The 17,663-nt window shown below is 45.1% G+C and overlaps 1 protein-coding gene across 1 annotated transcript in view; it reads left to right on the top strand.

The window, feature by feature from the left end:
- Positions 1 to 1,980: 1,980 nt before the first annotated feature.
- The window catches only part of LOC113649752 (dipeptidyl aminopeptidase-like protein 6), a 243,028-nt gene continuing 227,345 nt past the window's right edge, over positions 1,981 to 17,663 (top strand). The window contains exons 1-2 of the mRNA XM_047811452.1: positions 1,981 to 2,296; positions 2,417 to 2,492. Coding sequence (XP_047667408.1) covers positions 2,436 to 2,492 — 57 coding nt within the window. The 5' untranslated portion in view covers positions 1,981 to 2,296; positions 2,417 to 2,435. The remainder of the gene's footprint in view (positions 2,297 to 2,416; positions 2,493 to 17,663) is intronic.

Below are 17,663 nucleotides of genomic sequence, written 5' to 3'. Positions count from 1 at the left end.
CACAGCTCATCTCTATTTTTTAACTGTGTCCAAGGACCCTGTTACTGATTGGGGAAGTTGTGGCCTAATGGTTAAAGAGTTTGACTCTTAACCCTAAGGTTGTGGGTTCGAGTCTCGGGTCGGCAATACCACGACTGAGGTGCCCTTGAGCAAGGGAACCCTCCAACTGCTCCCCGGGTGCCGCAGCATAAATGGCTGCCCACTGCCCATGTGTTGAGTGTGCAACGTGAGAGAAATGTTTCTGAGTAGTGTTTAATTCCAAGCAGTGTAGTGTACAGGGTGTAGCATACAGTGTTGTAATGTACCGAAGTACAAATACTTCGTTACCGTACTTAAGTAGAAATGTCACGTATCTGTACTTTACTTCGCTATTTAAATTTATGTCACTTTTCACTTTTACTCCACTACATGTCCTAGATAAAATGTACACTTTTACTCCGTTATATTTACACTAAGCGTCTTCGTTACTCGTTACTACAAAATAAAATCAGAAGAAATGTGTGCGACTGTAATAAGGGAGGTTTGGCAAATCGCTGCTCCTAGATTGCATTACACTCCGCACGCTCTATTTCAGCGTAATGTTGCCAAAAGGAGGAGGAAGCGCAGAATGCAGTGAATAGGGTGTAGGGTATTATGTGTGGTGTATATTAAAGTGTTTAGTTTTTAGTGTTTAGTATTTAGTCTGAGACAAAAACACATTGTAATTCTGACCACTGAATGTGTTTGCATCTTCAAATCCAACACACAGACAGAGAGAGACAAAGAGACAGACAGTCAGGCAGACAGACAGGTAGACAGACAGGCATACAGACAGGTAGACAGACAGGCAGACAGACAGGTAGATAGACAGGCATACATACAGGTAGACAGACAGGCAGACAGACAGACAGGTAGACAGACAGATAGGTAGATAGACAGGCAGACAGACAGGTAAATAGACAGGCATACAGACAGACAGGTAGACAGACAGACAGGCAGGCATACAGACAGGTAGATAGACAGGCATACAGACAGGTAGACAGACAGGTAGGCAGACAGATAGACAGGCATACAGACAGGTAGACAGACAGGTAGATAGACAGGTAGACAGACAGACAGGTAGACAGACAGGCATACAGACAGATAGACAGACAGACAGGTAGACAGACAGGCATACAGACAGGTAGACAGACAGACAGGCAGGTAGACAGGCAGACAGGCAGGTAGACAGACAGGCATACAGACAGATAGACAGGCAGGTAGACAGACAGGCATACAGACAGACAGACAGGCAGGTAGACAGACAGGTAGACAGGTAAACAGACAGACAGATAGACAGACAGGCAGACAGATAGACAGGAAGACAGGCAGACAGACCTACAAACAGAAACAGAATTGAGTTTTTATTATCAAACATGAACATGAACAGATATATTGGAGCTCTGCAGGGAAGCTGCCTCATCAGCCTCCGGAGGGCGCTCTGGAGGGGTGACCACCCTATTGTACCGTTGCTCATAGTAGGTTGTGAAGGTCCTCAGTGTTAAATTTAATGAAACCTTTCCATGGTGACCAGAAGTTCCATCTACTGTCAGGCTTGGTCAGTAAACCAGATCAACAAAATCTCAGCCACTGTTGTTCTTCAGACTTGGGATTCTAAGACCTTTAAAAATAAATTTGGCTTTGAAGCAGGAAACCATCATAAGGTCTTCAGAGTCATCAAAGGTGTCCAGTTTGTGTTACTCTAATGAATGAAGATAATTACTGACAGATTTTATGCACATTCTTACTTGTGTGTGTGTGTGTGTGTGTGTGTGTGTGTGTGTGTGTGTGTGTGTGTGTGTGTGTGTGTGTGCAATACTCCCAGTGTGTTTCTGAGGTCTTTTTGAACTCGTTGGCTTTCCGTAGTGCAGGGAGCTTCTTCTGCAGTGTTTAGTCTTCACTGTGCTCCTCAGCCACATCTGCATCAGCATCCACACACACATGCACACTCGCACACACACACCAGCAACATCCACACACTGCCTCACACTCACACAGATTCCTTCACTGCCTTACTGTGTGTGTTTGTGTGTGTATGTGCATGTTGGTGAGTGTGTGTATAAGAATGGAGGTATCGGGGAAGAAGAACCTGTGGCCACAGCTGTAAAGTTTCCTGCCGTATCTCGTACGGATTTGTTTGGGAAGCGATAAACTCTGGACCTTAGAGGAAAGGGCAAATTTTCTTTTCTGGATTTTTTCCAGGTTTAATCTAAACTCTGAGAAAACAAAGCAGAGTGAAGTTGAAGAAAGAAGCGTGGATTAAAGGATTACCAAGCAGGTTTGTCTTTTATTTCTTATCTTCATCTTCACACTGTATTAACTGTATTAACACACCGTCAGTTCATACAGTAGTGTGTGTGTGTGTGTGTGTGTGTGTGTGTGTGTGTGTGTCTTGCAGCCCTGAAACAGGTGTGAATATGAACCAAACCGTAGGAGTAACGAATGCGTACAGAAGATGCTCCACAGGAGGGAAAGTAAGTGGTTCCATTAAGTGAACTTCGCCCCAGTGCATTTTTTTCATTATTATTTAATTCTGAATTGCTTTTATTTAAAGCTATCCTGGGATGCCGGGATTCTGGATCGTGGAATAGAATTCCCGCATATTTTTTTTGTTTTATCTAAAGCATGTCCTCCTGATAAACGGTGATCTATAATAAAGTAGTCAGCGCAGGTATGATGGTTCTGTGGAGAACTCACTCTCGTACTTATCTATTCTTATTGAGACTAATTTAGTCCCTGCGGGCCTCGACGTTTGTGCTGCATGTTCCTCTTTAAGTGTGTGTGTGCGTGTGTGTGTGTGTGTGTGTTGCTGAAACAACACTCACTGTTATCTTTTTGATCACCAGTGAAGCAGTGAAGACACAGATGGTACCACACTGGTGTTCTCGCTGCTGGTTATTAGCATCCTGTGTGTGTGTGTGTGTGTGTGTGTGTGTGTGTGTGTGTGTGTGTGTGTGTGTGTGTGTGTGTGTGTGTGTGTGTGTGATCAGTGCACAAGTTTACTTAGAGACATTTTAAGAACTCCAAATTATACAAAAGCCTTTGATTTTTTTTTCCTGTTCTGTACTGAATACTGTAATACAGAGACTTTGTGTTTATTTCCACTACATGAGAGCAGAAAAGTCACCCCCCCCCACACACACACACGCACACACACACGTTATAGTGTAAAGATCTTCTTTAGTTTTTTTTACAAAGATAATAACTAGAAATAATACGACACAGTTGACTGACCTGTAAAAGGAGCTCTGTATTAGTGTTGTATTACAGCTGCTTACTGTGGAGCTCCTGGAACACTGTGTGAATGGATCAGGAATAAAACACATCATGTCACAATGCTATGTAAGAAAATGTCTAAATGTTAGTTCCTGTGTTCACTTATGTGATAGCAGCTAGAAATGTTCCCTCTGTTGTTAAAGTTACTGATACGTCACTGAGACTTCACTAGGTCACTGAGACTTCACTAGGTCACTGAGACGTCACTAGGTCACTGAGACTTCACTAGGTCACTGAGACATCACTAGGTCACTGAGACGTCACTAGGTCACTGAGACTTCACTAGGTCACTGAGACTTCACTAGGTCACTGAGACTTCACTAGGTCACTGAGACGTCACTAGGTCACTGAGACTTCACTAGGTCACTGAGACTTCACTAGGTCACTGATGTCACTAGGTCACTGATGTCACTAGGTCACTGAGACTTCACTAGGTCACTGAGACTTCACTAGGTCACTGAGACTTCACTAGGTCACTGATGTCACTAGGTCACTGATGTCACTAGGTCACTGAGACTTCACTAGGTCACAGAGATGTCACTAGGTCACTGAGATGTCACTGAGACGTCACTACAGTAGGTCACTGAGACTTCACTAGGTCACTGATGTCACTAGGTCACTGATGTCACTAGGTCACTGAGACGTCACTAGGTCACAGAGACGTCACTAGGTCACAGATGTCACTAGGTCACTGAGACTTCACTAGGTCACTGAGATGTCACTAGGTCACAGATGTCACTAGGTCACTGAGACGTCACTAGGTCACTGAGACGTCACTAGGTCACTGAGATGTCACTAGGTCACTGAGATGTCACTGAGATGTCACAAGGTCACTGAGATGTCACTAGGTCATTGAAACTTCACTAGGTCATTGAAACTTCACTAGGTCACTGAGACGTCACTAGGTCACTGAGACGTCACTAGGTCACTGAGACGTCACTAGGTCACTGAGATGTCACTAGGTCACTGAGATGTCACTGAGATGTCACTAAGTCACTGAGATGTCACTAGGTCACTGAGATGTCACTAAGTCACTGAGACGTCACTAAGTCACTGAGATGTCACCAGGTCACTGCGATGTCACTAAGTCACTGAGATGTCACTAAGTCACCGAGATGTCACTAAGTCACCGAGATGTCACTAAGTCACCGAGATGTCACTAAGTCACTGAGATGTCACTAAGTCACTGAGATGTCACCAGGTTACTGAGATGTCACTAGGTCACTGAGATGTCACCAGGTTACTGAGATGTCACTAGGTCACTGAGATGTCACTAGGTCACTGAGATGTCACTAGGTTACTGAGATGTCACTAGGTGGTGGAGATATTATGTTGGATTGTCTGTCTGTCTTTATCACTAGTTTGCGACATCTCAAAAGCGAGTGGTTAATGTTTGTAGGATTTTGAAAAATTAAACCAACAGATAAGCTAATTAATGTTTGGAGAGGAACTGAGCGATGGAGTGTTTTCACACAGAGTGTCAGTGTTGTTACTCCGACTGTGTGAGATGTTTGTTTTGTTCGGTGACCCACATACATTGTGTACAAACTGAAGTGCTTTAACGAGTCCCTCGGGAGAACCGATGTTTGGACTGAACATCGGAAAGAGCTTTGAGTTCTTCAGTAAGGAACCGGATTCATAACACACCCACGTTCGTTCGGTTACTAAGTGGGTTCTTCAGTTTGTCCCTCTGTGTCCTGCACACTGTATACGGTATGACTGCCATGACAATAAACATCTACTTTACTAAAGGTTCCTCTTTCAAAAAATGATTCCAAATAAGAAAACTAAAAGCATAAAGCATCTAAAATAACTTTTACGGAACCATTTTCCTAAAAGAGAATTTTCTGTTAAAAGGTTCTTAAAGAAGAGCTTTAGAACCCAGTAAACATTCTAAATAAAACCATAAACCAACCAAAAATCCTTAGAATTTGTTTTAATTGAGAGAAAATAGCTACTAAATGTTTTTTTGCATTTCTCTCTGAAAAAAAAAATTAAATAGTTCCAAATAGAATCCCATATAAAACCTAGAACCTTTAAACCATCCAAAGAACCCTTAAGGACCCATTATTAATAGTATATGTGCTGTTGGAACCAAGTTCACTGTTAAATTACATTTACTGTAGAGGAAATGTTTCCTAACGTGACTGTTGGAGTCTGATTTCAAATAGAACCCATTAAAGGTGAGGTCTCCGTTGTTTGAAAGCCAATGTTGACATTTGAAATCACCAAAACAAACACGCCCCTAACCCAAACGGGTCCCACCCCTGTATTGATAGCTCCGCCCACACATATGTACGTAACCCGGGCGACTAACGGAAAGAAAGGTGTCTTTATCCTAGCTGAAGGGAAGAACAATACGATTGTAGATAAACAAACAAGCAAAAATGCCACACAAGCATAATGATGTAAAGGACAAAGGCATATATTAGTTCTGTGTAACAAAGCAAAACTGATTTTTATTAGTGAAATTGTTTCCAACAGCATTTACAGTAAACTGTTACAAAATAAACGGTTCCTCGAGGGTTCTTTAGCCAGTGAATGGTTCAGTTATCTTAACGGGTTCTGTTTGGAATACATCAGTAAAGAACCAGGTTTATAACACACCTTTGTACATTTAGTTATCATGTAGGTTTTTTTAGTTTGTCTCTCTGGAGACTCATAAAGGTTTCCTTTTCAGAAGAAGTTCCTCATTGAGTCTTTCGATCATTAATGGTTCTAGTTCTTAAAGGCGGGGTCTCCGATTTTTGAGAAACGCTTCAGAAAACCGAGTCGGGACGAATAATATTCAAAAATCAAAACAAAAATCAAAACAAACGTGTAGCCAATGAGCAGAAAGGGGCGGGGCTTGTCGATATGTGCAGAGAGAGTGTTCGGTGCGCATGTATGACATTAGCAGAAAGCGGTTTTAACATCGACATGGAGGATAAAAACAAAGAAAGAAAGAGAAGAAAGATTTATGATAAGCACAAGAAGTAGGACGTGTTAATATAGGATCAGCTTTCCAGCACTGGAGAGAACTGAAGGATCAGGAAGTTGGCCACATATTCACAGGTTGGAGTTTCCCGAGTCAATAACTCCTGAGCTAAACGCTGTTACTACACAAATAACACCTCTTTTCTATCGTAGTAATGTAGAGAGGCAGCTACAACCGCGTTTTGTGTAGTAACAGCGTTTAGCTCAGGAGTTATCGACTCGGGAAACTCCAACCTGTGAATATGTGGCCGACTTTACTTAAGACGCCGAGGCGCTTTTTTCCTTCTCGATAGGTGAGTAACGATAAAGACTGTGGTTCGTAAATGTATTACTAAAGGTGTCCTCTTAAAAATGTTCTATTATAAAGACCCCTAAGAACCACTGAACGCTTGATAAGAACCCTTGATAAATCATTTCTGACAGAGAAACTTAAGAAAAGGTTCCAGATAAGACCGCTAAAGGAAACTAAAACATTAATCATCTAAAGAAACATTTTAGAGACTAGTTGTGGAATAATGGAGGATCTGTAGGAATCGATTTCACTGCCTACAACCAGAGGAAAGAGCGAATGAAGGAACCTTTTAAAAGTTCCCTTTCAGAAATGAAAGGACTGGCACTAGATCCATTAATCATTAATACTGAGAAACTTTTCTTTAGTAGTGAGAGCAATGGGAACTGTTAAATTCTCCTCTAATTTAATCGTGTTTTCGTTTCTTAAGAAGGAAAATGACGAAACCTTTTTTTATTCTATTTTATATTGCTTTTTAAAATAAAACAGAATTCTTCACTGCCGTTTAATTGCTTCTATTTGTTTCAGGACGCAAAGTCCATCAAATATTCATGACTGAACAGAAAACTGTGCCACTGCAGAACATTTCAGTCACGCTGGAAATAAAAGTCTGCTGTTGTGCACGCTCTGGTCTTTACTTTAGATTTTAAAACTTGGAGTAAATAATGGATCGGCTTGTGCAGAACTACACTTTGGATGATTAACATTAAAATAGATAGATAAAATGTGTTTATGTGCCCTGTAGGGTAGATATAATGTGTTAAAGTGCCCTGTAGGGTAGATATAATGTTGTTATGTGCCCTGTAGGGTAGATATAATGTGCTTATGTGCCCTGTAGGGTAGATATAATGTGTTAAAGTGCCCCTTTGGGTAGATATAATGTGCTTATGTGCCCTGTAGGGTAGATATAATGTGTTAAAGTGCCCCTTTGGGTAGATATAATGTCTTCATGTGCCTCACAGGGTAGATATAATGTGTTTATGTGCCCCTTTGGGTAGATATAATGTGTTAAAGTGCCCTGTATTGTAGATATAATGTGTTTATGTGCCTCACAGGGTAGATATAATGTGTTTATGTGCCTCACAGGGTAGATATAATGTGTTTATGTGCCTCACAGGGTAGATATAATGTGCTTATGTGCCCTGTAGGGTAGATATAATGTGTTTATGTGCCTCACAGGGTAGATATAATGTGCTTATGTGCCCTGTAGGGTAGATATAATGTGTTAAAGTGCCCCTTTGAGTAGATATAATGTGTTAAAGTGCCCCTTTGGGTAGATATAATGTGTTTATGTGCCCTCTAGGGTAGATATAATGTGCTTATGTGCCCTGTAGGGTAGATCTAATGTGTTTATGTGCCTCACAGGGTAAATATAATGTGTTTATGTGCCCTGTAGGGTAGATATAATGTGTTTATGTGCCCTGTATTGTAGATATAATGTGTTTATGTGCCCTGTAGGGTAGATATAATCTGTTAAAGTGCCCTGTAGGGTAGATATAATGTGTTTATGTGCCCTGTAGGGTAGATATAATGTGCTTATGTGCCCTGTAGGGTAGATATAATGTGCTTATGTGCCCTGTAGGGTAGATATAATGTGTTTATGTGCCCTGTAGGGTAGATATAATGTGTTTATGTGCCCTGTAGGGTAGATATAATGTGCTTATGTGCCCTGTAGGGTAAATATAATGTGCTTATGTGCCCTACAGGGTAGATATAATGTGCTTATGTGCCCTGTAGGGTAGATATAATGTGTTTATGTGCCCTACAGGGTAGATATAATGTGTTAAAGTGCCCTGTAGGGTAGATATAATGTGTTAAAGTGCCCCTTTGGGTAGATATAATGTGTTTATGTGCCCTGTATTGTAGATATAATGTGTTTATGTTCCCTGTAGGGTAGATATAATGTGTTTATGTGCCCTGTAGGGTAGATATAATGTGGTTATGTGCCCTGTAGGGTAGATATAATGTGTTTATGTGCCCTGTAGGGTAGATATAATGTGTTTATGTCTCCTACAGGGTAGATATAATGTGTTTATGTGCCTCACAGGGTAGATATAATGTGTTTATGTGCCCCATAGGGTAGATATAATGTGTTTATGTGCCCTGTAGGGTAGATATAATATGTTTATGTGCCGTGTAGGGTAGATATAATGTGTTTATGTGCCCCATAGGGTAGATATAATGTGTTTATGTGCCCTGTAGGGTAGATATAATGTGTTTATGTGCCTCACAGGGTAGATATAATGTGGTTATGTGCCTTATATGGTAGATAAAATGTATTTATATGCCCCATAGGGTAGATATGTTTTGTTTATGTGCCCTGTAGGGTAGAAACAATGTGTTTATGTGCTTCGTAGGGTAGATATAATGTGTTTATGTGCCCCGTAGGGTAGATATAATGTGTTAAATTGCCTTTAGGGTGCCTCTATTGTATATAAAATGTAATATATGTGGGTGGGGTTAGGGGTACGAGGGTGTGTCTATAAAATGACTGAGAAAAAGTGAATTAAAACATACCCAACATTGTGGAGCCTAACGCTGAGACCACAGTGTACATTAACTGGTCATGTGGACAAATGTAAAGAAAAAATAATATATATTTACCTTTAAAGTACAACACTGGGCCTTAAACAGGGTGATGTGTCTTTATATCATTCTTAAAGAGAATCTTCCCAGGAAACTATAGGAACAGCACAGAACCCCACAGAACCCTACAGAGCCCTACAGAACCCTACAGAGCCCTACAGAACCCTACAGAACCCTACAGAACCCTACAGAGCCCTACAGAGCCCTACAGAAAACTACAGAACCCTACAGAGCCCTACAGAGCCCTACAGAACCCTACAGAACCCTACAGAAAACTACAGAACCCTACAGAACCCTACAGAGCCCTACAGAACCCTACATGATACAACACTAGTAACAAGGAACAGAACTGTTTACTACGGCTCTTTATTTAATTTGGTTAATCTGACCAAATACAAGGTAAAACTTAACTTAACTTAAAACTTTTCCCAGCTGGTAATAATCAGTGTGTGAGACAGAAGCTTACTTCTCAGAGCTGTAAACACAGTATTTTTGTGTGATACATATGAACATTGTAATGTTTCCTTTATAAAGGGTTAGAAACAGTGTTCTGCCTCGCATTATACCCTCATTAATATTCATGTGCATGTAGAATTGCTGTGAGTGTGTATGTGTGTGTGAGTGTGTGTGTGTGTGTTTGTGTGTATATGTGTGTGTGTGTGTGTGTGTTTGTGTGTGTGTGTGTGCGTGTACGTGTGCACGTGTGCATGTGTGAGTGCGTGTGTGTGTGTGTGTGTGTGTGTGTGTGTGTGTGTGAGTGTGTGTGCATGTGTGTGCATGTCTGTGTACTGTATGTGTGTGTATGTGTGTGTGCGTGTGCATATGTGTGTGCATATGTGTGTGCATGTGTGTGAGTGTGTGTGTGTGTGTGTGTGTGTGTGTGTGTGTGTGTGTGTGTGTGTGTGTGTGTGTCTGCTATCAGTGTTAAATGATGCACAGAAACAGCAGTGCTGGACTGACAATTATTACAGAGAGAATTATGTTCTGTCACGTGTGTGTGTGTGTGTGTGTGTGTGTGTGTGTGTGTGTGTGTGTGTGTGTGTGTGTGTGTGGTGGGGGGGTGGGGGTGGGGGGGGTTATAGTGCTTAAGATGACTTTAAGGGATCACTGTAAGTAAGACACAGTGATATTTTACAAGAAGTGAGAAATAACCTTTAAGATAATCTACTTATTATCAAGGGGCTGCTCGGGAAGCTTGTCAGATAACACACACACACACACACACACACACACACACACACACACACAGTCTATCACAAACAGACAAGTGTATCTTGTCCTCTAAAGGCCTCCAGCATTATTTATCCTGCACAGCTGATCAGGCATGAAGGCTAATCTAATCCACACTAACGTTTCCCCCAGCAGAGTGTTAGCTCTTAGCACACGGGTCTATATTTTAACTTCATGACACCAGAACACTCGAGTTTCTCCGTCATTTTACACTCATCGTCTTTTACATTCATTCAAACTTTGCAAAATGCAGTGAAGAAATTATAAACATATAAATATTTCCGTATGTATATATACAGTATATATATATATATATATATATATATATATATATATATATATATATACATTATATATCATAAAATATTATTGTCACTGTATAATATTCATTTATTAATGAATAAGGTATTTTATACTTGTATATTTAAGAATTAGATTTTTTTTAACGTTCAGCAGTTTGTTTAAAAATATCTAAAAAATAAAAAAAAATAATAGTTTGTAAATATCTAATTATCTATTGAGTTTGTAGACATTAAACATTAATGCGGTTAAACCATTGTAGATTTATCGAACATCTCTGAACCTTCAAAAATGCCTCGCTAACTGCTCATGAGCTAGCTCGGAATTATCCCAGGGCGATTTCATAAAAATGATGTAAATAGTTAAACCATTTGGCTACTTTTTGAAAAAATAGATAAATACAGAAATATATATATATATATATATAGCGTTACTCTAACAACCAGCATGTTAGCTGTAGTTAGCTTAGCTTAGTCTGTGTGGATAAATGTGTCTGGGTGTCGAGCTCATACTTAGCTCCGCCCCCAAAGTCTCAGAACTATATGATGAAACACATTATTTAAGTGAGAAGACTTTGGAGAGTTTAGGAGGAACTTTAATCAGACTTGTGAGAGATAATGTTCACTCAGGCTCATGAGGGAGAGCTGCATTCTGAAACATGTCCAGTCATTTCCAGTTCATCTCAAATGATGGAGTTACAGGCCACTAGAGGTCTCTGTGGATATTCAGAGGAATTCATCTGTATGAGCTGTGTGTTTATGCAGCCTTATTTCTCCTCTCTCTCTCTCTCTCTCTCTCTCTCTCTCTCTCTCTCTCTCTCTCTCTCTCTCACATGGACATGGTATCTGTCACACTGCTGGTGGACTGAATTAAGCTGTGCAGCTTCATGTTTCCGCAACTCTGCATCTTTTACATTATTCCAGTACACAAGAGAAATCAATCTCAGTCTGAGGAGTATTAGTAGTAGAGCTGTGTAACCACGCCCACTGGATTCCATACAGACCGTTACAACACCATCCAGCTTCCACACGAACTGTGGCTACGTCCATAATGTTCCATACAAACTGTGACTATGACCTGTTTCTTCAGGAGTAACTGTGACCACACCCTACTGCATCCTCTGTAACTGTGACCACACCCTCCTGCTTCCTCTGTGACTGTGACCACACTCTATTACTATAGAAACTGTGACCACACCCTCCTCCAATCACAGTAACTGTGACCACACCCTCCTGCTTCCTTTGTAACAGTGACCTCACCATATTACTATAGAAACTGTGACCACACCCTCCTCCAATCACAGTAACTGTGACCACACCCTCCTGCTTCCTCTGTGACTGTGACCACACCCTATTACTATAGAAACTGTGACCACACCCTCCTCCAATCACAGTAACTGTGACCACACCGTACTGCATCCTCTGTAACTGTGACCACACCCTTCTGTTACCTCTGTAACTGTGACCTCACCATATTACTATAGAAACTGTGACTACACCCTCCTCCAGTCACAGTAACTGTGACCACACCCTCCTGCTTCCTCTGTGACTGTGACCACACCCTATTTGTCACAATGTGACACGGTGAGACACAGGCGAGTGAGGATCCAAATGCAGTTTTAAAGGTTTTTACTAAACAAGACACAAACAAACAGGCAGGCAACGCGGAACAAACAGGAAACGGGAACATGGACATGCACACACCAACACCAAAAACGACCAACAACATTGAAGTGAACAGACAGAGTATATATGGTGAACGAGAACCAATCACAAAACAGAGACAGACAAGGACTAAGACAAAACACATGGGGAAGAGATTGAATGTAGTTAGTGTCCATGGTAACAGATAGGTGGGCGGGGTCAACAATTAACATCAGGGAGAGACGGCAGACAGAAACAAGGGGAAAACACAGACAGACACATTACAGAGCCCCCCCCCTACGAGCGGCTTCCAGACGCTCCCAAGTCCACAAAACCCAGTTCAGGCGGGTGGAGCGAAGGCGCAACCAGGGTGGGAGGGTGGGTCGGGTTCGTGTAGTGGTGGCGCCCGCCGAGCAGGAGGCCGGGGTGGCGCCAGCCGAGCCGGAGGCCAGGGCGGCGCCGGCAGAGCCGGAGGCCAGGGCGGCGCCGGCAGAGCCGGAGGCCAGGGCGGCGCCGGCAGAGCCGGAGGCCAGGGCGGCGCCGGCAGAGCAGGAGGCCAGGGCGGCGCCGGCAGAGCAGGAGGCCAGGGCGGCGCCGGCAGAGCAGGAGGCCAGGGCGGCGCCGGGAGAACAGGAGGCCAGGGCGGCGCCGGGAGAACAGGAGGCCAGGGCGGCGCCGGGAGAACAGGAGGCCAGGGCGGCGCCGGAGGCAGAGCCAGAGACCAGAGCAGGACCGGAGACCAGGGTGGTGCTGGAGGCGGAGCCGGAGGCCAGAGCAGGACCAGAGACCAGGGTGGTGCTGGAGGCGGAGCCAGAGACCAGAGCAGGACCGGAGACCAGGGTGGTGCTGGGGGCGGAGCCGGAGGCCAGAACGGAGTTGGCAGCCAGGGTGGTGCTTTGGGCCTATGAACAGGGACAGGAGGTAGAAGGGCTGGCAAGTCCAGCGAAGCAAAACACAGGAAAACAGAAACATGCATAGGTTCAGGCCAGGCAGAGAGTTCAGGTAGTTTGGGTGTCATGACGTCGACCGCGTCCTCTGACTCAGTCATTTCGGTCGACCCGGCCGATTCGGCTGGTTCCGTCAGCTCGGCCGGTTCCGTCGACCCGGTCGGTTCGGCAGGTTCTGTCGACCCTGCAGGTTCCGTCGACCCGGTCGGTTCGGCAGGTTCTGTCGACCCTGCAGGTTCCGTCGACCCGGTCGGTTCGGCAGGTTCTGTCGACCCTGCAGGTTCCGTCGACCCGGTCGGTTCAGCAGGTTCCGTCGACCCGGTCGGTTCGGCAGGTTCCGTCGACCCGGCAGGTTCCGTCGACCCGGTCGGTTCGGCAGGTTCCGTCGACCCGGTCGGTTCGGCCGGTTCCATCGACCCGGTCGGTTCTGGTGACCCGGCTGGTTCCGGCAACCCGGCTGGTCCAGCTGGCGGCTTAGGGATGCCGGCCGCCCGAGCCGACCTCATCGGGGTATCCGCCAGTTTGGAGACCAGCCGGTTAGCACGGACCTCAGCCGAGCTCGCCGGTACGGTAGCCATGGGAACTGGCTCAATCACGGATGTGCACGGGACTGGTCTGGGCGGAGGCACTGTGGAGCATTCGGGCGTCCGTGGCTGATTCCACTCTGTGGCCCACGGATCCCGATGCTTGCTGCCCCCCCCCAAAAAATACTTACGGCCGGCTTCCGTCTCTACGGTGCTCACGCTCAGCGTGGACCCGTCCAGGAGCAACGCCAAGTTGACGAACTCCGAGAATGTCTTTATTTCTCTTGTAGACGGCATCAAATACCGCAGGATCTCCCTTAGTCCGTGCTTAAAAATGTCTTTGAGCGCCTTCTCATCGAAGTTGACCTCGCTGCACAAGTCCAAGAATACCTCCGTGTACTCCTCAACTGGGGCGTCCTCCTGACGTAGGCAAAACAGGAGTTCTGCTGGATCCATTGGGGGTTGGTCGTTCTGTCACAAGTGACACGGTGAGACACAGGCGAGTGAGGATCCAAATGCAGTTTTAAAGGTTTTTACTAAACAAGACACAAACAAACAGGCAGGCAACGCGGAACAAACAGGAAACGGGAACATGGACATGCACACACCAACAACGACCAACAACATTGAAGTGAACAGACAGAGTATATATGGTGAACGAGAACCAATCACAAAACAGAGACAGACAAGGACTAAGACAAAACACATGGGGAAGAGATTGAATGTAGTTAGTGTCCATGGTAACAGATAGGTGGGCGGGGTCAACAATTAACATCAGGGAGAGACGGCAGACAGAAACAAGGGGAAAACACAGACAGACACATTACACTATTACTATAGAAACTGTGACCACACCCTCCTCCAATCACAGTAGCTGTGACCACACCCTCCTGCTTCCTCAGTAACACCCTTTTCCAGTATTCCACTTCTTGTGACAATATTTATATAAATAAAATTAAAAAAATATATATTTATAATATTTTTATTTTAAAATCTTCCATTCAGGTATTTCAATGTATTTATTTGATTTTTTTTTTTTTTGTCAAAATTTGCATAAAATACCTGGATGAAGAGCTCCATACTTTCAACCTGCACACCAACCTACTTATGCATCTTTGCAGGAAATGTAACCTTCAGAAACGTGTCCTTTCTTACCAAACATCTAACTGCATCCATCCAAAATTATTTCTGGTTTTCTTGCTAGCATTATTTTCCTGATGTGTTCAGTCCTTACAAATAAAAACAATCGCAACACTGATATCATGGTTTATTTAAACTAAAAACCCAATCTTGCATCAGCAGTTTTTATTTGCCATATTTAGAGCAGCCTCTCAATGACTGTGTATAAAACTCCTCTGAAGAAAAAAAAAAAAACCTCTCCACATGGAAACTGTAAAAAGTGTGACAGACGAAAGTCCCTGCAACCACATCATTTTTGGAGTCCCACGGGATCCCAGTCCTGATAAACACCTCTAGCTCGGAATCTGAAGGAACTGAATTTGAGCTGATGATTAAAATGATGCTGCCTGAAACACATCACCACATCCAGCCAAGCAGCGACACACACAACAGAAGTTTACTGTGGGAAAGTTGCTGAAAGTTTCAGCTTTTTCTGAAAATAACAAAGCGTATGCTCATCATCTCTGACTCAGAGAAAGTCAGCAGTCCCCCGGAGATTCACCGCCTGTTACTTACGATAATGGTACAGCATCTAAGAAAATTCCCATGCAAATTTTTGGATTGTTTCACCATGGAAAAGACAAAAGACTTTCATAACCTTCAAAATGAAAAAAAAAAAATCTTTTACTGACTGTGCAAAAGGATATGATGCCTGGAAGAGGTGTGAGACGGGTCTGGGGTATATACTGGGGAACGTGTGAGACAGGAACTGGGTGTAGACAAGGGGTGTGACAGGTCTGGGTGTAGACTGGAGGAGGTGTGAGACAGGACATGGGTGTAGACTGGAGGAGGTGTGGGACAAGACTGGGGTGTAGACTGGAGGAGGTGTGAGACAGGCCTGGGGTGTAGACTGGAGGAGGTGTGAGACAGTAGACTGGAGGAGGTGTGAGACAGGACTGGGGTGTAGACTGGAGGAGGTGTGAGACAGGTCTGGGTGTAGACTGGAGGAGGTGTGAGACAGGACTGGGGTGTAGACTGGAGGAGGTGTGAGACAGGACTGGGGTGTAGACTGGAGGAGGTGTGAGACAGTAGACTGGAGGAGGTGTGAGACAGGTCTGAGGATAGATTACAGGTGTGAGACAGGTCTGAGGTGTAGACTGGAGGAGGTGTGAGACAGGTCTGGGGTGTAGACTGGAGGAGGTGTGAGACAGGTCTGGGGTGTAGACTGGAGGAGGTGTGAGACAGGTCTGGGGTGTAGACTGGAGGAGGTGTGGGACAGTAGACTGGAGGAGGTGTGAGACAGGTTTGGGGTGTAGACTGGAGGAGGTGTGAGACAGGTCTGGGGTGTAGACTGGAGGAGGTATGAGACAGGTCTGGGGTGTAGACTGGAGGAAGTGTGGGACAGTAGACTGGAGGAGGTGTGAGACAGGTTTGGGGTGTAGACTGGGGGAGGTGTGGGACAGTAGACTGGAGGAGGTGTGAGACAGGTCTGGGGTGTAGACTGGAGGAGGTGTGAGACAGGTCTGGGGTGTAGACTGGAGGAGGTGTGAGACAGGACTGGGGTGTAGACTGGAGGAGGTGTGAGACAGTAGACTGGAGGAGGTGTGAGACAGGTCTGATGATAGATTACAGGTGTGAGACAGGTCTGGGGTGTAGACTGGAGGAGGTGTGGGACAGTAGACTGGAGGAGGTGTGAGACAGGACTGGGGTGTAGACTGGAGGAGGTGTGGGACAGGACTGGGGTGTAGACTGGAGGAGGTGTGGGACAGGACTGGGGTGTAGACTGGAGGAGGTGTGAGACAGGTCTGGGGTGTAGACTGGAGGAGTTGTGAGACAGTAGACTGGAGGAGGTGTGAGACAGGACTGGGGTGTAGACTGGAGGAGGTGTAAGACAGTAGACTGGAGGAGGTGTGAGACAGGTCTGAGGATAGATTACAGGTGTGAGACAGGTCTGAGGTGTAGACTGGAGGAGGTGTGAGACAGGTCTGGGTGTAGACTGGAGGAGGTGTGAGACAGGTCTGGGGTGTAGACTGGGGGAGGTGTGGGACAGTAGACTGGAGGAGGTGTGAGACAGGTCTGGGGTGTAGACTGGAGGAGGTGTGAGACAGTAGACTGGAGGAGGTGTGAGACAGTAGACTGGAGGAGGTGTGAGACAGGTCTGGGGTGTAGACTGCAGGAGGTGTGAGACAGGACTGGGGTGTAGACTGGAGGAGGTGTGAGACAGTAGACTGGAGGAGGTGTGAGACAGGTCTGAGGATAGATTACAGGTGTGAGACAGGACTGGGGTGTAGACTGCAGGAGGTGTGAGACAGGTCTGGGGTGTAGACTGGAGGAGGTGTGGGACAGTAGACTGCAGGAGGTGTGAGACAGGTCTGGGGTGTAGACTGGAGGAGGTGTAGGACAGTAGACTGGAGGAGGTGTGAGACAGGTCTGGGGTGTAGACTGCAGGAGGTGTGAGACAGGTCTGGGGTTATTGATCACTTCCTCATTATTCCTCTAATCCATTATAAATGGCATTTATGCCCAGAAGTGCCTTAATGTATCCTATGGGAGCCTGACTGCCTGAGCTGTGGCTGTGTGCTGGGCTGTGTGCGGGCTGTGGTTTTGTGCTGGGCCGTGTGCTAGGCTGTGTGCTGGGCTGTGTGCTGGGCTGTGTGCTGGGCTGTGTGCTGGGCTGTGTGCTGGGCTGTGTGCTAGGCTGTGTGCTGGGCTGTGTGCTGGGCCGTGTGCTGGGCCGTGTGCTGAGCTGTGTGCT

The sequence above is a fragment of the Tachysurus fulvidraco genome, chromosome 3 (genome assembly GCF_022655615.1).
Source record: "Tachysurus fulvidraco isolate hzauxx_2018 chromosome 3, HZAU_PFXX_2.0, whole genome shotgun sequence".
NCBI lineage: Eukaryota > Metazoa > Chordata > Actinopteri > Siluriformes > Bagridae > Tachysurus > Tachysurus fulvidraco.
Note: the sequence above shows the minus strand (reverse complement) of the source record. Positions and strands in the feature narration are given on the sequence as shown.